The sequence below is a fragment of the Salvelinus fontinalis genome, chromosome 36 (genome assembly GCF_029448725.1).
Source record: "Salvelinus fontinalis isolate EN_2023a chromosome 36, ASM2944872v1, whole genome shotgun sequence".
In the NCBI taxonomy this organism is placed as follows: domain Eukaryota; kingdom Metazoa; phylum Chordata; class Actinopteri; order Salmoniformes; family Salmonidae; genus Salvelinus; species Salvelinus fontinalis.
In genome coordinates this window covers 304,503-327,510 of record NC_074700.1, presented here as the reverse complement: position 1 = coordinate 327,510, position 23,008 = coordinate 304,503, and the positions used below count along the sequence as shown (strand labels likewise).

General features: G+C 39.7%; 1 protein-coding gene across 1 annotated transcript in view; it reads right to left on the bottom strand.

Annotated features, from left to right (window-relative positions):
• LOC129835386 (collagen alpha-1(XXV) chain-like) overlaps positions 1-23,008 on the bottom strand; it is a 146,482-nt gene that overhangs the window by 101,760 nt on the left and 21,714 nt on the right. Inside the window, exons 5-8 of the mRNA XM_055901024.1 lie at positions 17,486-17,557; positions 16,751-16,867; positions 13,358-13,393; positions 540-566 (exon numbers count right to left, since the gene is read on the bottom strand). Coding sequence (XP_055756999.1) covers positions 540-566; positions 13,358-13,393; positions 16,751-16,867; positions 17,486-17,557 — 252 coding nt within the window. The remainder of the gene's footprint in view (positions 1-539; positions 567-13,357; positions 13,394-16,750; positions 16,868-17,485; positions 17,558-23,008) is intronic.

The window sequence follows — 23,008 nt, the reverse complement described above, 5'->3', positions numbered from 1 at the left end:
TTGAAAAATAAAAAGTTCTAAATTTGCTTTGAGTAGTGTGTGACCCTACGGTGGAAACACATACAATCTAAGTGTTTTCAATTGGTCGTTCTTTCTTTGTTTTAAACTGTTCAATTCAACTTCAACCAAACAATCATTTTCAGAATTTTCTGCATTTCCTGCACTCATAGGCATAATAAACAGCGTATAACAAACAAAACATTCAAATATCGTTATAGAAGGTATAGTAAAAACCCAAACCGGTCTGTGCATCAATACTGGTATATCGTAACATATGGTATACCACCCAGCCCTATTAAGACCGAGGCTATTAGTCGTGACTTTGGGCCCTCCTCAATCAAACCCGCACAGTGCCCTGAGTACAAACATTTTCTCACAAAAAGGACATAAAGGAAATTTCTCACATTACTAATAAAACAAGAATAATTATAAATAAAAAACAACTTCAAAAGTTTTTGTTATATGATTCAGAAGCTATCCGATTTACCTAAGCGAGAAACTGGTTTAATAATGAACACAGAAGATTAAATCAACTCTACCTTTTGTCCTGGTGGCCCCTCAGGTCCCTAGAAAGAAAGATGTTAGATAAAATAATATGTAACAGGGTCACAAGGGAGAGACTCGCCCTGCCTGTAGAGATGGGGTTTCATTCCCTGCAAACAAAAATCAGTCGTTAGGATGTCCCCAGAACAGTATGAAATGTTTGCCAAAAGTCAACAGGACGTTGTATCATGGTCTTGTGGAAGTTTTGTCTAGATCCCGGTTTGTTCTGGGAACGTCCCTGAGAATGTTTTTAGTACATTTTCAGGACATTCAGTGCATCAGTCATCAGAATGTCACCTGATGGTCCAAAATAAACATTTTTTTGGGGATAAATGTTCTACCCAACTACCTGGGCTCTCGCATCCTCGTTTCATTGCACATCACCCCTTGTTACTGTTGACGAGCCCACTGATCCATTCACAGCTCTTTGTCTCTTGGCAAGGTTAGGGACAACCAGTACCGGTGCATGGGCAAAATCACTGGGGATGCCAAGCCCACCCCCATATTACAACATATGACAACCTATGTCTTGTGATAATAGCGTTGTTTGCTCTATAACCTGATAACTCATATGCCTTGCGACTGTGATATATAGGCCTAAAGGCAAAGACACATTTTTAAAGCCTTTATTCAACTAGGCAGGTCAGTTAGGAGGGGTGCGTCACTTGAGTGGGTTGACGTGGTCTTTCTGTTTGGGTTGTGCCGTGGCGGAGATCTTTGTGGGCTATACTCGGCCTTGTCTCAGGATGGTAAGTTGGTGGTTGAAGATATCCCTCTAGTGGTGTGGGGGCTGTGCTTTGGCAAAGTGGGTGGGGTTATATCCTGCCTGTTTGGCCCTGTCCGGGGGTATTGTCTGACGGGGCCACAGTGTCTCCCGACCCATCCTGTCTCAGCCTCCAGTATTTATGCTGCTGTAGTTTATGTGTCGGGGGGCTAGGGTCAGTCTGTTATATCTGGAGTATTTCTCTTGTCTTATCCGGTGTCCTGTGTGAATGTAAGTATGCTCTCTCTAATTCTCTCCTGCTTTCTCTCTCTCGGAGGACCTGAGCTCTAGGACCATGCCTCAGGACTACCTGGCATGATGACTCCTTGCTGTCCACAGTCCACCTGGCCGTGCTGCTGCTCCAGTTTCAACTGTTCTGCCTGCAGCTATGCAACCCTAACCTGTTCACCGGACGTGCTACATGTCCCAGACCTGCTGTTTTCAACTCTCTGGAGACAGCAGGAGTGGTAGAGATACTCTTAATGATTGGCTATGAAAAGCCAACTGACATTTACTCCTGAGGTGCTAACCTGTTTCACCCTCGACAACCACTGTGATTATTATTATTTGACCATGCTGGTCATTTATGACCATTTGAACATCTTGGCCATGTTCTGTTATAATCTCCACCCAGCACAGCCAGAAGAGGACTGGCCACCCCTCATAGCCTGGTTCCTCTCTAGGTTTGTTCCTAGGTTCTGGCCTTTCTAGGGAGTTTTTCCTAGGCACCGTGCTTCTACACCTGCATTGCTTGCTGTTTGGGGTCTTAGGCTGGCTTTCTGTACAGCACTTTGCGATATCAGCTGATGTAAGAAGGGCTATATAAATACATTTGATTTGATTTGATTTTGAGGAGATTATATGCTCTTATAAGTGTTTGCACCTCATTAATAAATGGCCAGAAGGGTTCCACTTTATTTTAAGCTATACATTATACATTTTGGTAACTCAATAGTTAATGGTCAGTGGATTGCCACTTTAAAATAAGCTATCATTTTAGCAGTTATAAATGTAGATAACTCAGTTATAAATGTCCATAGTTCCTGTCATTTTAAAATAAGCATTTGTTATTGTATATTTATATGTTGATTCTTCTTTCATTCCATTTTTGTGGCAAAATGACATTGCTTGACTATGGAATTATGTTGGACAGGATTGAAAGAAAACATTGCAAATGTCTCATTGCATGTTTTAAAAAAAACAGGGTCATAGCATAGTCTAATTGGTAACAGTGGTGTCTTTATTGTTTCTAGAGATCTGTGGACCCACAGTAGAAGGTGAGCCAGAATGGTACAATTATAGCATTGTATGATTAGGAACTATTTGATTCTCCAGTGATTACATTGGTGCAACTCTCTTAAAAATGGTTCTATCTCCAGACAGATATTGTCTGAGCTAAGCATCCCTGCTGGTCAGACTGGAACAGGGAGCCATTTTGGATCTGCCTCTAGCTGAATAACAGTTCCTTGGGCAAGTCATTGGAAGAAAAAAGCTCTCTGACTGACAGTGGAAAGACTCAGACACAAAGGTGCACGAAGGCGCCATCTTCAACTGAATTCACTCTCAATTTCAGCCAATGGGCTATGCTGATCAAATAAAATTGTATGTGTCACATGCGCCGAATACAACAGGTGTAGACCTTACCGTGAAATGCTTACTTACAAGCCCTTAACCAACAATGCAGTTCAGGAAATAGAGTTAAGAAAATATTTACAAAATAAAGTAAAAAAATAAATACAAAATTACATAATAATGAGAAAATATACGGGGGGGTACTGGTACCGAGTCAATGTGCAGGGGTACATGTTGGTCATGGTAATTTGTAAAGACACTACGCATAGATAATAAACAGCAAGTAGCACCAGTGTGAAAACAAAACAGGGAGGACGGTGTCAATGTAAATAGTCTGGGTGGCCATAAATTGTGACACTTATTGTTCGCCAAAAATTATTGCACTGTAATATGTGATTTGCCTCATTGTACTGTCTTCCAAATTGGGATGTAGCCAGGAGGCTCTTCAGATCCAGCCCCAGTTAACCTGAAGAAGGGCAGTGCATGGAACAACATGCACCGCCCTTGTTACCCTCTGACTGGCATTGTGCTGATCTCGTCTAATGTAAAAGGCCAGTGTAAAGATGGGTGACACCCACATTACCATTTTCAAATTTCTCTCTCTTCCTTGAAGTGATGATTCTTAACATAATGTTCGAAAATAAAATTGGGTGCATGGAGATTCTCATTTAGGCCCCACTTTAAATATCGCACAGCCCAGACGTGTGAGGGAGCTGAGTAGTTGAACCACAGGGATGTGCTTTCACGTTCGAAGGGGGCAGTGTAGCGATCCTTGTTATATGAGCCACATTACAATTGCCGCTAAGTTGGTTAAACCTACTGGAGCAAAGCGTAGGGTTTATGCATTCCACGCCAGCAACACAGCTTCTATCCCTACCCCACTATTTGCCACAATACCAAAAGTACTAAGGTTTTTATACTAATGCGTTGTACTAATATTATTACAAGGGGTACAACTTCTTCTTGTTCTTATGTTTCTCACTGGCTTGCCTTACTTCTCCAAAAAAATTATGTTAAACAGATAATTACATTTATATTCCAAATTCAACAGACGTCAAGCTTTTTTTTTCATGTTTAAGAGGCTGGCCTGTAAAAATACCTGTGGCTAAAGGTTGTCAAACGTTAATTGCTTACAGTTGCAGCAGCTTTCCTGTGATTAGAGAACCTTAATTACTGAACAACTTTCCCCCTACCTTCCACGAAAATAAATAATGTAGTAGTCTGGAAAAGCCTTTGTTAGCAATCCTCACTCGTTTGGGTAAACTTTTTTTACCCACTAGGTACAGTTGAAGGCAGAAGTTTACATAGACTTAGGTTGGAGTCATTAAAACTCGTTTTTCAACCACTCCACAAATGTTTTGTTAACAAACTATAGTTTTAGCATGTCGGGTAGGACATCTACTTTGTGCATGACACAAGTAATTCTTCCAAGAATTGTTTACATACAGATTAATTCACTTATAAATCCCTGTATCACAATTCCAATGGGTCAGAAGATTACGTACACTAAGTTGACTGTGCCTTTAAACAGCTTTGAAAATTCCAGAAAATGATATCATGGCTTTAGAAGCTTCGGATAGGCTAATTGACATCATTTGAGTCAATTGGAGGTGTACCTGTGGATATATTTTAAGGCATACCTTCAAAATCAGTGCCTCTTTGCTTGACATCATGGGAAAATCAAAAGAAATCAGCCAAGACCTCAGAAAAAAAATTGTAGACCTCCACAAGTCTGGTTCATCCTTGGGAGCAAGTTCCAAACGCCTGAAGGTACCACGTTCATCTGTACAAACAATAGTACACAAGTATAAACACCATGGGACCACGCAGCCATCACACCACTCAGGAAGATGCGTTCTGTCTCCTAGAGATGAACGTGCTTTGGTGCGAAAAGTGCGAATCAATCCCAGAACAACAGAAAAGGACCTTGTGAAGATGCTGGAGGACACAGCTACAGTAAAAAAAAGTCCTATATCGACATAAGCTGAAAGGCCACTCAGCAAGGAAGAAGCCACTGCTCCAAAACACCCATGAAAAAGCCAGCCTACGGTTTGCAACTGCATATGGGGACAAATATCATACTTTTTGGAGAAATGTCCTCTGGTCTGATGAAACAAAAATAGAACTGTTTGGCCATAATGACCATCCTTATGTTTGGAGGAAAAAGGTGGAGGCTTGCAAGCCGAAGAACACCATCCCAACTGTGAAGCACGGGGTGGCAGCATCATGTTGTGGGGGTACTTTGCTGCAAGAGGGACTGGTGCACTTCACGAAATAGATGGCATCATGAGGCAGGACAATTATGTGGATATATTAAAGCAACATCTCAAGACATCAGTCAGGAAGTCGCAAATGGGTCTTCCAAATGGACAATGACCTCAAGCATACTTCCAAAGTTGTGGCATAAGGACAACAAAGTCAAGGTATTGGAGTGGCCATCACAAAGCCCTGACCTCAATCCCATAGAAAATTTGTGGGCAGAACTGAAAAAGCGTGTGCGAGCAAGGAGGCCTACAAACCTGAATCAGTTACACCAGCTATGTCAGGAGGAATGGGACAAAATTCCCTCAACTTATTGTGTGAAGCTTGTGGAAGTCCTCCCAAAACGTTTGACCCAAGTTAAACAATTTAAAGGCAATGCTACCAAATACTAATTAAGAGTATGTAAACTTCTGACCCACTGGAAATGTGATGAAAGAAATAAAAGCTGAAATAAATCATTCTCCCTACTATTATTCTGACATTTCATATTCATAAAATAAATTGGTGAACCTAACTGACTTAAGACTTTTTACTAGGATAAAATGTCAGAAAAACTGAGTTTAAATGTATTTGGTTAAGGTGTTTGTAAGAGCATGGCCTCTTGCTATAGATCTAATTGGTCTACAGTAGCTGCAGCTGAGAGCACTCAAAAAGTTTATCCAGGAAAATCAAGAGCCCACTTGTGGACGGGGCAATTCTACCTTGTCTTCAGCTTAGATTGTTGACAATCTAATAACATATCTTATTTGGAAAGATGTTCAGTAAATTACCAGAAAAATGGGCCTCCCGGGTGGCGCAGTGTTCTAAGGCTGTGCCACCAGAGATTCTGGGTTCGAGCCCAGGCTCTGTCGCAGCCGGCCGCAACCGTGAGGCCCATGGGACGGCACACAATTGGCCCAGCGTCGTCCGGGTTAGGGAGGGTTTGGCCGGCAGGGATATCCTTGTCTCATCGCACACTAGCGACTCCTGTGGCGGGCCGGTCGCAGTGCACGCTGACCAGGTCGCCAGGTGTACGGCGTTTCCTCCGACACATTGATGAGGCTGGCTTCCGGGTTGGATGTGCATTGTGTCAAGAAGCAGTGCGGCTTGGTTGGGTTGTGTTTCGGAGGATGCATGGCTCTCGACCTTCGCTGTCACGGCCGTCGTAGGGAGGAGACCAAGGCGCAGCGTGATAAGCGTACATTCTTCTTTATTTTAAGAATGAACACTGAACAAAACTAACAAAACAACAAAACGAACCGTGAAGCTATACAAAGAGTGCTGAACAGGCAACTACACATAGACATAGAACCCACCAAACCAAAAGGGAAAATGGCAACCTAAATATGATCCCCAATCAGAGATAACGATAAACAGCTGCCTCTGATTGGGAACCAATTCAGGCCACCATAGACATACATATGCCTAGACTTACAAACACCCCTAGACATACAAAAACCCTAGACAATGCAAAACAAGCATACCCACCCTTGTCACACCCTGACCTAACCAAAATAATAAAGAAAACATAGATAACTAAGGTCAGGGCGGGACATTCGCTTCTCCCGAGTCTGTACGGGAGTTGCAGCGATGAGACAAGACTGTAACTACTACCAATTGGATACCACGAAATTGGGGAGAAAAAATGGGTAAAAAAATAAGATAAATAAATGAAATTACCAGAAAAATGTCCATTGTGCTTATGTGAGTTTGCTTCAATCCACAAATACACAGCCTGAACTAGCCATCTCAGTTACTGAATGAAAGTCAGCAAAACAATCTACAATGATTGGGTCATGCATTAATTCATGACCAGGAAATGACTGACTCCATTGCCAGTGAACTGTCTTTATTCCCCCACTCTAGAGTAACTGTAGACTGTAGAAGAAGTTGACAAGCTTTGTCAGAGTACAGCACTGGGAAACTGTGGCCAGGATTAAATCAAAGGCGCATTGTCGACAAGTCCACTGCACTTGACTTGGAAAGACAATTAACACTTGGGCTAACATCCGTAGCCTTTACCATGAAAGCTATCTGCAAACATCAGGGAAATTGTCTTTAAAGGCATTTTGTTGGCAGTGCACTGCTTCAGCTCAATGTCAAAGAGCTAATGTTCTTAGATTCAGCAAATCACCAGATATATATTTTAATAGAAAAAGCTAAAGTATTTCTACCAAATATCCGGCGTAAGAGGCATAGGACAACTCAATTTTGTGTCCTTCAGGCGTGTCTTTTGCTATTTACAGATGAAAGGAAACTTAATATCAAGGCTACCAAAATTGAAAAAGTATATCTTCATTACAAAAGGGTATTAATGTAGTGTGACCCCACAGGTCTGCAATGCATTTAATTAAATGATGGACAATAACTCGATGAAAAAGTGGGGAGACTGTTTCAGTTACGCATGGAATACCATGTAAAATATCTCACTGGGTTTCCATACTAAGCCTTTTGAAATATAGTCAAACATGTGGCTGCAAACCACCTTTGGAATACACACAACCCATCATTTTCCTTAGAGAGACCTCGTGGCACTGATGATTTCAAATTGATTCCTGAAAATATGACCTTTTCCCCTCCTTTCTACTCCATGGAAGCGTATTCCTCCTAACCAGCACCATATGTCCTGGATGGCTTTGGACACTTTGGAATTCACTTTAGCCTTTTTAACAATAGCATCTACATCAAAACGCTGAACTGTGTCAAGTAGGCACTGGCCCCTGGAAGCTGTCCTAGAGAACCATGAATAGTGGCATGGCTCCATTGTCCTTCCAGACATGCAGTTGCCCAGAACATGATGTACTGTTTCAAACAGTAAACTTTGGTTTTAGAAGTGGGGTTTTAGAAGTTATTAGATATTTTTTATCCAGTCAGATAAACATTCCAAACAACCTACCTGACTGCTTGGAGGTGTCCTCGTGGTCTTAAAGCACACCGTTGCCTCATTTTGTATCACATTCAAATTATAAAACTGGGGGGGGGACAAAAATGCGATTTCAGAATGTGGGGGGGTGGGGGGGGGAGTCCCCAGTGAAAGTTGCACCCATGGTTTCAAAGACATCTCTATATTCCACCCCACTTGAGTTCTCTTCACATTTCTTGGTTTTAGATTTTTATCTCCACGGTGAGACGTTTGGGGAGAACCAAGAGAGTGACGGGGGAAACAGAAGCCAACTGTCTGAGGCTGAAACTCTGACAACCTGCAGAACGATACCCCATTGTGTTTTGGCAGTATCTCCATATCCTATTACGACCATTGGAGATTGTGTATTCTCGTCTCACACTGCTTTAAAGGCAGAGGGATTTCTAAATGATTAAATGTGTCCTAAAAGTACATAAGTGTCACTGTTCAAACAAATAAACTGCTGGAACATTAGGCCTTGACTCATGAATTAGAGCTCACAGGATCTTTTTTTCACTCAAAGTACTGTTCTCATTTTGACAGTGATTTATAGTTAATCTTTTGATAAATGTGTTGGCAGCTGTTTTGACTTATTGTAGGGACTAATACGTTAGTGAGAACCTCTGACCCGTGGAACATAGAGGACACAGAACATTGGAGTTAATTCATCCTTTTGATAAAGTGGTTCATATGTTATCTAACACATTGTGATCACATTCAGTCATTCATGTATTCAGAAAGGCTGTTTTATTAAAGAGCCATAAGCTGCCATGAATGCTTATAGAACGTTTCTATAATCCATTATATGTGTGATATAAGCATTCATAATGTACTATACTGAGGTGGATAGAGGGTCATATTTTAGTTAGAACCCTTTCTTATTTTATCCCGGAGAGGTAGAAACAAACTCAACGCAAACTCAAGAAAAGAGAGAGCGAGCACTGTGTCAATTTGATAGAAAGCATGACCCAATATTATTTGAGCTCAAAAGATACAGCAAAAGGGTGGGTTAAATAATAAATTGGTACCCACATTCTATTTCTCACTTTATTTCTTCATTCCTTCCTCTCTCTCTTTCTCGCTCTCTCTCTCTCTTTCTTTCTTTTTCTCCATTGCACCATCCCATCCCTCCCTATCTTTTTCTCCCTCAAATGCCTGACCATTTCTTTCCACTGCAACAAAAAGCTGGTGATGATGGAATCAGAGAGAACATCACTGGAGAGAACTCTGTTTCTCTGGCACCTCATGAACTTGTGAACATTCCAATCACACAGTGTGCTTGTTAGTCCCATTTTCTGTCCACACTTCTTTGTCATCAGAATATACAGGCTGGGTTGATTTTTTATGAGGGACCTTTCATTAAATGCCTTATTTGCTAAACACTAAAAGCAGTATGCGATTGCTGTTCATTTGAACAGTTTGCCTCTATAATGAGTTTCATGTGTGAAAATATATATATATATTTTAACAGGGTTTCATAAAAATGCTGTAGACATTCACCATGGATCAACAAAATCAGTTATTTAAATTCTCGTAAAACTGGAATGCAAGTATGGATGTTCTAAATAAGATGCAGCTTCCTTAAAACTTCTTATGGCTGGGGGCAGTATTGAGTAGCTTGGATGAATAAGGTGCCCAGAGTAAACTGCCTGCTACTCAGAAGCTACTCAGAAGTCCCAGAAGCTAAGATATGCATATTATTAGTATATTTGGATAGAAAACACTCTGAAGTTTCTAGAACTGTTTCAATGATGTCTGTGAGTATAACATAACTCATATGGCAGGCAAAAATCTGAGAGAAAATACAACCAGGAAGTGGGAAATCTGAGGTTTGTAGTTTTCAACTCATTGCCTATCAAATATACAGTGTATATGGGGTCATATTGCACTTCCCAAGGCTTCCACTAGATGTCAACAGTCTTTAGAACCTTGTTTTATGCTTCTACTGTGAAGAATGAGGGAATGAGAGCTCTTTGAGTCAAGTGCCTGGCATGAGCTGATCGTGCCTGGCATGAGCTGATCATGCGTGCTCCCGTGAGAGCGACCTGCGTTCCATTGCATTTCTGAAGACAAAGGAATTCTCCGGTTGAAATATTATTGAAGATTTATGTTAAAAACATCCTAAAGATTGATTCTATACATCGTTTGACATGTTTCTACGAACTGTAATGGAATATTTTGATGTTTTGTCTGACCTGCGCGTCGTGAATTTGGATTTGTGAACTCAAGGCGCGAACAAAAAGGAGGCATTTGGACATAAATTATGGACTTTATCGAACAAAACAAACATTTATTGTGGAACTGAGATTCCTGGGAGTGCATTCTGATGAAGATCATCAAAGGTAAGTGAATATTTATAATGCTATTTCTGACTTTTACTGACTCCACAACATGGCGGATATCTGTATGGCTTGTTTTTGTGTCTGAGCTCTGTACTCAGATTATTGCATGGTGTGCTTTTTCGGTAAAGCTTTTTTCAAATCTGACACAGCGGTTGCATTAACCTGTTTGGGCTGCAGGGGCAGTATTGAGTAGCCTGGATAAAAGGTGCCCATTTCAAACGGCCTCGTACTCAATTCTTGCTCGTACAATATGCATATTATTATTACTATTGGATAGAAAACACTCTCTAGTTTCTAAAACCGTTTGAATTATATCTGTGAGTAAAACAGAACTCATTTTGCAGCAAACTTCCTGACAGGAAGTGGAAAATCTGAAATCGATGCTCTGTTCTAGGGCCTGCCTATAAATGTGCTTGATATTTATTAGTATACATGCACTTCATATGCCTTCCACTAGATGTCAACAGGCAGTGAGAGAAGAAATGGAGTGTATAACATGATCTGAGGTCGAATAAAAGCTCTTGGCATGACGTGACCCCAATTTCCTGTTTTCTGGAACGCGCGAGAAGGGACCTGGTATTGCCTTCTGTAAAGCTGTCATTATAGACGACTAATATCTCCGGCTTTGATTTTATTTGATAAATGTGACAATATCATCGTAAAGTATGTTTTTTCAAAATAGTTTTATTAGATTATTGAAATTTTTTCGGGACGTTAGGCGTGTTGCTTTGTCTGCGTTTGTTCACGAAGGAGAGCTTCGCGCCACTTTGCTAGCTTTCTGTGCTAATTGACTGGAGAAGAGGACATTCTAAAACCAAACAACGATTGTTCCCGACAAAGGACCCCTTGTACAACATTCTGATGGAAGATCATCAAAAGTAGGACCCATTTTATGATGCTATTTCATATATCTGTCGAACATGTTGTACTAGTAGTTTGCGCCCAGATTTTGGGCACTCTCTCGCTATAACTAAGCTGGATGTCGTAATGAAGTTATTTTTAGAATTCTAACACGGCGATTGCATTAAGAACTAGTGTATCTATCATTTCCTATACAACATGTATTTTTTAGTAACGTTTATGAATAGTTATTTGGTCAGAATAGTTGAGTTTCATAAAAATATCCGGACTTTCTGGGAAAAAGATGCTACGTTAGCACAATGTATAACCACTGATTTCAGCTCTAAATATGCACATTTTCGAACAAAACATAAGTGTATGTATCACCTGATGTTATAGGACTGTCATCTGATGAAGCTTATCAAGGTTAATCAAAAATTATATATCTTTTGCTGGTTTGTTACGATCGCTAACTTTTGCTGCTGGTAAATGGCTTGTGTTTCTGGCTATTGTGGTAAGCTAATATAATGCTATATTGTGTTTTCGCTGTAAAACACTTAAGAAATCGGAAATATTGGCTGGATTCACAAAATCCTTGTCTTTCATTTGCTGTACACCATGTATTTTTCAGAAATGTTTTATGATGAGTATTTAGGTATTTCACGTTGGTGTCTGTAATTACTCTGGCTGCTTCGGTGCTATTTGTGACGGTAGCTGTGATGGTAGCTGCAATCTAAAACTGATTTATACCTCAAATATGCACATTTTTCGAAAACAACATAGATTTATTGTATAACATGTTATAAGACTGTCATCTCATGAAGTTGTTTCTTGGTTAGTTTGGTTGGTTCTTGGTTAGTTAGGTTGGTTTTGTGCATGCTACCTGTGCTGTGAAAAATGTCTGTCCTTTTTTGTATTTGGTGGTGAGCTAACATAAATATACGTGGTGTTTTCGCTGTAAAACATTAAAAAAATCGGACATGTTGGCTGGATTCACAAGATGTTTATCTTTCATTTGCTGTATTGGACTTGTTAATGTGTGAAAGTTAAATATTTCTAAAAAATATATTTTGAATTTCGCACCCTGCACTTGAAGTGGCTGTTGTCATATTGTGCCCGGCTTCGGGCTTGCAGCCCAAAGAAGTTAAGGAGAAGTTTATCTAAAGTTCCATGCATAACACTTGTATTTTCATCAACATTGAGTATTTCTGTAAATTGATGTGGCTCTCTGTAAAATCACCGGATGTTTTGGAAGCAAAACATTACTGAACATAACGCGTCAATGTAAACTGAGATTTTTGGATATAAATATGAACTTTATCGAACAAAACATACATGTATTGTGTAACATGAAGTCCTATGAGTGTCATCTGATGAAGATCATCAAAGGTTAGTGATTCATTTTATCTCTATTTCTGCTTTTTGTGACTCCTCTCTTTGGCTGGAAAAATGGCTGTGTTTTTCTGTGACAAGGTACTGACCTAACATAATCGTTTGGTGTGCTTTCGTCGTAAAGCCTTTTTGAAATCGGACACTGTGGTGGGATTAACAACAAGTTTATCTTTAAAATGGTGTAAAATACTTGTATGTTTGAGGAATTATGAGATTTCTTTTGTTTGAATTTGGCGCCCTGCACTTTCACTGGCTGTTGTCAAATCGATCCCGTTAACGGGATCTCAGCCATAAGAAGTTAAGTGGTTGCATTTGTACTTAGACAAAACAAAAATTGTGAGAGAGAAAAGTCTATTCAAATAAGCTTAAAATATGCCACAATGCTGGGTATATGAATCTAACTGGCAAACCATTTTAGCACAGAAAACGTGAAAAGGCATAATTTTCCCAAGGGGCAACATGTGGTCTTGGTATAATTTCCTGAAGGAATCAACACTGCTACTCCGTCAACTAGATCCTCAACATGGCAATATTTGATATTATTATTTTGGAAACAGAAACTTAAATATAACCTCAACATCATTATTTAACAATTAGGCACAAAAACGCTGTGGCAATAGTAATACTTTTTGCATCTCCGGATCCATTTCACAGAATCAGTTCAATGTAGCCTAACTCTAAATAAGCACAACACAAGGTATTGAGGTATTGGGTAAACCAGCATTGGAAGAAGTGGATGTCATAACATAATGACCTACTTACCATTAGTCCTAGCTCTCCTGGGGTCCCGGGATCTCCCTGTATAAATATAAAATGCCCAATTAGTAAAACACAGATAAATGGAGAGATTTGTTCTACTTCAATGACTTGAAATTACAGTTGGTGGTAAATAATTGGATTGGATTTGGAATATTCAATTATTTAGATTTTTTAATAAGACATTTGGCTATGAAGATTTGGATTTGAAATGTGGGTTATGCAGATCGATGTTAGTGTTCAATACAGAGGCAAATTCATCAGTTGATCAATGATACAGTTTCGAGATAAAAATAAACAATCCACATCTGAATTAGGTGTCCATCCTTCCTTTTGCGTCTAGTGTACTCTACTGTGAATAGCAATTGATTTTAAATGAATAGGTCTGTATTGGTGCAGTTCTGGGCTTTATGTAGGTACGGCCATGTGACACCTGTCCGATTCGGCCCTATGTAGCTGGTTGTTGGCCATTGTGGAAAACTGGTGCCCTAGAGTGTAATAGGTTAAATCTGCAATGGCACTACAGCTAAACATCTTTATTTAGACATATTCTGTCATTTGTAAAAGTTCTTAAAAGTGACGAAGTATATAATATCATAGTATATATATCATTGGAATCAGTAGACTTCAGGTAACACTTACATAACTTTTTTGTGTAAAATATAACTTTATATTTAGAACACCACTGAATGTAATAATATCACAACTTCTCAATTTCTGATGGTTTTTCATAATTGTTGCGATCATAAAGGCAATAAACAAAGGCCATATGGCTTTGCCCATGTAAACCCAACACAGGGGAAGCCATTACCTAAAACATACATGCAGGTAAAATGTATCTTCACCATTAATCTTTAGGGGGCGCTATAGACCAACCAAAGGCCAATCTGAAATGGCATTTGTGGCGCAAATCTCATTCCAGTCATGGGACCGATATTACAGTGGTTCCTCCTTTAAAAGTTGCGAGCTTACACCGCGGGACTTAAAGGTACCCAGCGTCACACCTTCATTGCTCCAGACCACCACAAGGGGTAGTTAGAGCACCCATTATGCATTTGGGTCCCAAGGTTTTTATATGACCAATCATATCGAGTGGTTCCAATGACGAATTTGACGCGGGCCACCCGTCCCTGGTGACTTCAGCAAAGATGGCTGACAAAACATTACGGGGAAGCAAATGTATGTAGTTATAACGTCATAATGAGTCAAGCAAAAAATGTACAATTGAGAGGAATATGTTAGTTCATGTAGAGACAAACGATTGTGCATATTTTTTTGTCATAAAGCTAATTTACGAAAATCGATATTTAGCAAATTTTGTTCAGCCATATCCAATACCAGGTGTATCAAACTCATTCATTGTAGCAAGCAAGGAGCAGGTTTTGAACCCTCAACATTCTAGCCCGAAGTCCAGCACGCTATCGACTGTGCCCAAATGTATTAATTGGGGTTGGAGCTGATTGTTGCTAAAAATACTATTAATTAGGATCTTCAACGTGGAAAGGGGAAAAAGTATGATTATTCGTTATTCACCAGCATAGCAGGATGGGCTATTAGCTGAACAATAGACTATTCAACCTTTACTAAAGAATTGTCTAATAGCCGAGCTAGGTGTGAACCCCCCCCCCCCCCCCCCCATTTTCAGGACCATCTATAAAAAGCAGCCGAGATACACAATAGGTTTCTAAAAAGAGGCTATTCATCCAATGTGTGGATAAAGTTCTTAATTTTGCATTGGGGAAAACACGAGATGAACTGCTACAAAAAATATCCACTAAAGCTAAAAAACAATCTGTAATGTTCACAACTATATATACCTTGAACTAGCGAAAAGTGGGAGATGCGGTCAAGAAACACTGGCATGTTTTATTTTGGATTTTTTTTTTTTTTTCATGGAATAGAAACACCATGATATTAATCAAAATAATTAAGCAAGTACCAGTCAAAAGTTTGGACACAGCTACTCATTCGAGGATTTTTCTATATTTTACTATTTTCTACATTGTAGAATAATATTGAAAACATCACAACTATGAAATAACACATATGGAATCAGTTAAGAACACATTCCTATTTACAAGGACAGCCTACTTCTTCCTCCCCAATGAGGATTTGAACCCCAGTCTCCCGCGTGCCCCGCATTCTGTAGTACAGACATGGCCTGCTCTCCTTTATGTAAGGAATTAGGCACTTTCCCATGTTTACTACAATATGTATTGTAGACTGCACAGTAGCCTAATAAACAAATAAACACATTTCGATAATAAAATAATGATAAAAAAATACTCTTTAAAAATGCAGATGTTGGTTTAGTTATGGATCCATAATGAATTACTATGGGAATAAATATCCCTGATTTATAGAAATATTGGAAAAAAGTTGTCTATTAAAGGCAAACAATTTAGAATCCTCCAATCCTGTAGCCTGCTCCCGACCGCCATGTTGTACATCGCCATATTTTCCAATCCATCCTAACGGAAACCCTAAGGGTTTCGTATTTTGTTTTTCTCTGAATAGAAACACCATAATATTAATCAAATTAATTAAGCCAAATTTCTTAAAATCAATCCCATATACTATGTTATTACAAAAAAGGTTTTAAATTCCCAGTAATGCCAGTACCGAATACTATCAAATGCTTCTCAAAGATGCCCTCTGGTGGTCAAACTAGCAATAACTTGCAGTAACAGAAAATATGGCTGAGAATTAAATGACGTGCTACAGAATTATGCGGCAGCGCGTGAAAAATGCTAATTTCGGTCACATGACTTGAATGGGATTTGTGCCACAAATGTTAAAATATTATTATTTGGAAACAGGGAAAATAAACCAAAGCATGGATTACTGTCATACCTTGCCCATAGACTGCTTACAGGGTAAGGAAAACAAAATGTAAGTCTGTAATTTTGGTGAACTATCCCTTTACATGTCAATTTCATATTTAAGACCAAGCAAAAGCCGATCTTAGTGGCAAGGCAGGCGGTTATGGCATCGCTTTTGCCAGCGGAAGAGCACAGTAGCCTAATCAGTAGCCTATCACCAATGTTTTATTAAAATATCAACTTTTGGAGCAGCAAAACAATCAACATTTATATTGGATAATTTTTTGTCCAGGTTCTGTGAAAGATTTGTACTCATTATGTGCGATGCCCATTGAATAAAACATGTCAGTGACTGTAGAAAGCCCGTTTAGAAACATCAAGTTGTTAATAAAAAGACGGCTTATTGTTTTGCATTCATAATTTTGTTTTAAAAATGCATCTTCCACTTTCCTCTGATATACGGGCAATCAGAAGCAATTTCGTTTGTGTTACATTCATTAAAGGGGTTTCCCCTTTGTGCCATTTCCCAGGCCAAGGACTGTACTGTACCCATACAAACATACAATACTGTACTCACCGGCAGACCTGGCACTCCCCGGGGCCCATCCTTGCCTGTGTCCCCTGGTGGCCCTCGGGGGCCAGGGGGACCTGGGGGTCCAGGAGGCCCTGGTGGACCTGCCGAACCCTGATCTCCCTGTAGAGCAATGCAACAAGTCAAATCATTATATTAAATGGCTTCAAACTTTTAGATAAATAATGAAGACATTAGTAGAGCAATCATTAGAACTAATAGTGAAATTAGTAATCCATTGGGCATGGAAAACCTTCATAGGGAACATGAAGGGAAGTTTGCAACTCTTACTTTAGTGTCTCAGATGTTAAGTTAATAACACTGGAGTAGGAGTTTAGAAATTAATTAATTAATTTAGAAACATTTTCTAACTGGTCTATATCTGAAATGTTGTTTAAAATAATTGCTACTTGGAGTATTCCAAAATATAATTTCCCAGTTCAATTAACAAATTTGTCTACACTAAGCTTTGACAAACATCAATAGTAAGTGTCAGATTTTCATTAAGATGAATCTAAAACATTCTGCAAATTCATTCTTTAGTTACAAGTGGCAATGTATGAAGATCATTACTAAATGTATGCTTCTAGAATTTCCTCTAAGATGACAGAATGGGAAGCAGCGTGCTTCTGATAGGTCCAACTAAAGGATGGCATGCAAACTGAGGAATGAACAAGGAGAAGTTGTCAGGTGATAAACCCCTTCGGAGGAACGATAAAGACGAGCAAAGACAGCCACTACCTTAATAAGCCGCCGCTTTATGAGCTGCTGGTCAGCAGAAAGAAAGCCATGATTGATCTTAGGGAAGACCATCTGAGCGAGCAGGTGTGTGAGGTCAAGAAGTTGAAGTTCAGAGGTAAGTGAGGTTGGAGGAGGATGAGGTCCCAGAAGAAAAAGAGGAAGGAGTCAAAGGGCAAAAAAATAGATTTGATTAGACGTTGCGTCACAAGACCCAACTAAGCACCTTCATAAATGGGGAGAAATCCACACTTTTCCACCACAGTGGCTTTGGAAGTCTGGACTTAATTTTGGAGCCAGAGCACATAATTACCACCTTAGGGATGCTGGGACGCCACACTGGGCTCGCAGATCCTGGAAAAATGGGGACTCCTCCTCTGTGGAGGCACTGACAACATCACAGTAGTGCTCAGTGCCAAGCCAGACCCCCGGAGGTGCACACACAGAGAGCTGCATGGTTGACCTTCTGAAGGTCAATTTTTTTACACTGTGTTTTTTAAGTTGGGCAAGTATCTCTGGCGCTGTCCATTGGTATTATCTCAAATGATCCATTACTAGAAATACCTAAATATATTGGAGTTGAACTTGTGTGATTGAAATATGGAAATCATACGGTTCAGGATATACAGTAGATTTAGCACTAAATAGCCCACTGAAAATTCTAACTTGTATTTAGAGATTTGCAGTGAACCATGGTTATGGGATTTAAAAACATTTTGCCACTTTGCTTTATTGTTTAATGTTCCTTGCTAAGTTCCTTCCATTCATTCAGCATCAATGGACATTAGCCAGACCATGTCTTGGTTCGAAAAATTACAATTCTGGTCGTAATCAACTACACATTACTGGGTTATAAAAAGCTACCTTGGATTTCAACAGGGCCCTGGCATTTTGCATGAAAAAGCAACCCCTCGGGTAAAAGACTTTGTGGCACTGAAGTGGACGATTATGGCCCTGATTAACTACTGTGCCTGGCCCTGGTCTGTCATTCGGGCCAGCAGTAAAGGCTCGACAGTGATGCATTCATTCTCAGTGTGTGTCAACCAGGGGTCAGACTGAGCAGCTAGGCCACACCAACAAACCTTGACAGTCAGGATCTGATTGCTGTGCAAAGCAGCCAGTGTAGGGAGACCAAGCAATCCCTAAAAGGACATACAGCACAGGATTGCTCAACACAGACAAAACATAGAGAGCTCCAGACACAACACAATCAAAGTTATGAAAACATCCATAACAGCGGAGTAGTCAAGCTATCTGTTCCACATTTCATTGACTTCAACAGGCCATGAAAAAGTGAATGGCTTTAATTGCTTTGTCTCCCCAATATTTAAAAAAAATGTAATAATGGACTAAAATGTTTCATTTATCTCTGTAAGACACTGAAAACCAGTTTGAGGATATTTTAATTACACTGTAAGGAATTGTACTACATGCCATTAACATAAAATGTTATTTTGAAGCAATTAACTTTAATGATTGTCTTTAAAGTGTGCCAAACACCTGTCAATGCAATTGCCACACAAAATGATTTGTCAATGAACAAAGTCCAGGTCTTTTTTCAAACCAAATCTTTTGTATTTTACCATATCGTACCTATTTTAATTATACCATATTTTATTTGTATTTACCATATCATGGAATCCAAATGTAACCTATATAATCACTTGATTCCAAATGTACGCAAAGGGTTCAATATGGCTTGTTTCTCTTTATCTGTTGGATCAGTAACACACCTAGACATAGGTTGAGAATGCCAGCAAAGCAAAACATTACATTGTTAAGAGTGTTTGTATCAAAGGGGAAAAAATACTTTCTGTGGAAATTCAATAGAATATTCGAACCAAATTGCTTTGCTTCGTAAAAACTCTGATACAATCTTGAAAAGTGAACAATGAAGATATGACATGCTTCACTTGTGCTGCCACCTTGGGCTAGAGTATGTTACAATCATGAATGATTCGATACATTTGCCGGGAGACAGTGGGACTTAGCATTGATCCCCCACCTTTAACGAGATGCCAGAGGTCTGTGTAAGCTCTCATTATACACTGCTGACTTGGCCAGAGTCTAGCACTCTCAAGCTCACTGACACTGTCTGTGTGTTCAAGCCAAGTCTCCTTGTTGTGGGAAAATAAATTATCATCTGACTTCAGAGTCAGCCAAAAACGGCAATTTTCTTCAATGCATCAAATCCACTCACATTAGATGTGGGACAGTGCACTCGCCACATTGTACTGTGGCTGCATTCATGGATATGGGTGACAATGGTAATGACATTGGTGGTTGACTGATATTACCAACCATTTGCTAATCACTTTTTGTATTTCTCTCTGAATAGGATGTTGAATATTTGGTAGAGTAACATTACCATGTATTTGCCTACAGCAGGATGATTGCAGTTGTAGTAAGCAAAATGACTGATATGGAGAGAATTAGCTCCACAATGAGATGGGTGCAGACAGCAGGCTGTTAGCCAGCCTGCCAATTTAGAGGCGTCTGCCACTAGGACAGTCAGTGTAGTCAGCTCAGCTTTCCCTATTCAGACCATGTCTGTGCTTCGATCTAGGTCAGGCAAAACTAAACATTGCGGTGTTCGCTTTAGCAATCTCACTGGAATAAATTCCTCCTCCATTCCTGTCATTATTGAAAGAGACTTTCATAATATCTCACATCTCAAAATAGGACTACTTAATGTTAGATCCCTCTACTTCCAAGGCAGTCATATTCAATGAACTAATCACTGATTATAACCTTGATGTAATTGGCCTGACTGGAAATGTACTGTGTTAAATGAGGCCTCTCCTCTTGGTTAGACTAGTGACCATATCCCTTGCGCATCCCATAAAGGTGGAGGTGTTGATAAGATTTACGACAGCAAATTTCAATTAACGAAAGAAATGACAGCATTTTTGTCTTTTGAGCATCTAGTCATGAAATCAATGCAGCCTAATCAATCACTTTTTATAGATACTGTTTACAGGCCTCCTGGCCCTTATACAGAGTTCCTCACTGATTTCCCTGAATTCCTATCAGACCTCGTAGTCATGGCAGATAGTATTAACATTTCTGGTGACTTCAATATTCACATGGAAAAGTCCACAGACCACTCGAAAAGGCTTTCAGAGGCATCATCAACTCAGTGGCTTTTGAACAAACATGTCTCCGGACCTCCGCATTGCCACGGTCATACTCTGGATCTAGTTTGGTCCCATGGAATAAATATTGTGGATCAGAATGTTTTTTCTCATAATCCTGGACTATCGGACCACCATTTTATTATGTTTGAAATAGGAACAAATAATCTGCTCAGACCCCAACCTAGGATTCTCAAAAGCCATGCTATAAATTCTCAGACAAACCAAAGATTCCACACCCACAACCAAGGGCGTCTGAGTACAAAAATCAGGACCTCAGTGTAACCTTGCATAATACCCTAGATGCAGTCGCAAAAAACATTTGTCTCAAGAAATTAGCTCCCTGGTATACAGAAAATACCAGAGCCCTAAAGCATATTGGAACGGAAATGGCCCTCCACCAACCTGAAAGTCTTCCAACTAGCTTGGAAAGACAGGACCGTGCAGTATCGAAGTGCCCTCACTGCTGCTAGATCAGCCCACTTTTTCAACCTGATTGAGGAGAATAAAAACAAACCTAAATGTATTTTTGATATTGTCGCAAAGCTAACTAAAAAGCAGCATTCCCCAAGTGAGGATGGCCTTCATTAACTTCTTCGCCGAAAAGATCATGATCATTAGAAAGCAAATTACCACAAATTATTTATCCAAAACTCAGTTGTCCTAAATCTGCACACAACTGCCTGGATTTAGGATTAACGGAGACACTCAAGTTTTTCAATCCTGTATCTCTTGACACATTCCCGAAAATAGCCTCAACATCTTCCAGCTGTCTACTGGATCCTAATCCAACTAAACTACTGAAAAAACTCTTTCCTGTGCTTGGCCCTCCTATGTTGAACATAATAAACATCTCCCTATCCTCCGGATGTGTACCAAACTCACTAAAAGTGAAAGTAATAAAGCCTCTCCTGAAAAAGCCAAATCTTGACCCATTTTTTTTTTTAAACTAATCGGCCTATATCGAATCTCCCATTCCTCTCAATTTAAAACAAAATAGCTGTTGCGGAGCAACTCACTACCTTCCTGAAGACAAATAATGAATATGAAACGCTCCAGTATGGTTTTAAACCCCATCATAGTACTGAGACTGCACTCGTGCAGTTGACAAATTACCTTTTAATAGCATCAGACCAAGGCTCTGCATATGTCCTTATGCTCCTAGACCTTAGTGCCACTTTTGACACCATTGACCCCCATATTCTTTTGGAGAGATTGGAAATCCTAACTGATCTACACGGGCAGGTTATTTTCTGGTTTAGATTGTATCTGTTGGAAAGATATCAGTTCATCTCTGTGGATGGTTTGTCCTCTGACAAAACAATGGTACTTTTTGGTGTTCCTCAAGGTTCCATTTTAGGACCACTATTGTTTTCACTAAATATTCTACTTTTTTGTGATGTCATTCAGAAACACAATGTCAACTTTCACTGCTATGCGGACAACACACTGTACATTTCTATGAAATGAAATGTACAAAATTGCCTACCCTGGAAGCCTGTGTTTCAGACATAAGGAAGTGGATGCCGGCAAATGTTTTACTTTTAAACTTGGACAAAATAGAGATGCTAGTTCTAGGTCTCAAGAAACAAAGATATCTGCTGTTTGATCTGACAATTAATCTTGATGGTTGTAAAGTAATCTCAAATAAAACTGTGAAGGACCTCGGCATTACTATGGACACTTAACTCTCTTTTGACGAACATATCAAGAATATTTCAACGGAAGCTTTTTTCAATCTTCATAACATTGCAAAAATCTGAAACTTTGTCAAAAAATTATGCAGAAAAGTTCATCCATGCTTTTGTCACTTCAAGATTAGACTACTGCAATGCTGTACTCTCCGGCTACCCAGATAAAGCACTAAATAAACTTCAGTTAGTGCTAAATACGGCTGCAAAAATCTTGACTAAAACCCCAAAAATTGATCATACTACTCCAGTGCTAATCTCCCAACAATGGCTTACTGTTAAGGCTACGGCTGATTTCAAGGTTTAACTGCTAACATTTACATGGACTTGGTCCTACTGTGCATACCTACACGTATGCCACAGTCACAAGACGCAGGCCTCTATATACTGACCCTATTACTGGGGCTGAGTCACTGATGCCCCGGTATCCAAATAGCAACTCCAGTGTAGATTTGGCTTTGTTTTGTAGGTTACTCTCCTGCTGAAAGGTGATTTCCTTTCCCAGTGTCTGGTGTAAAACAGACTGTAGAAGGTTTTCCTCTAGGATTTCTACAGTGCTTAGAACGATCCCATTTCTTTTGATCCTGAAACACTCCCCAGTATCCATCATGGTATAGGTATGATTAACATCAGCAAATACTGAGGAGTGTTTCAGGATAAAAATAAACGGGATGGTTCTAAGCACTGTCAAAATCCTAGAG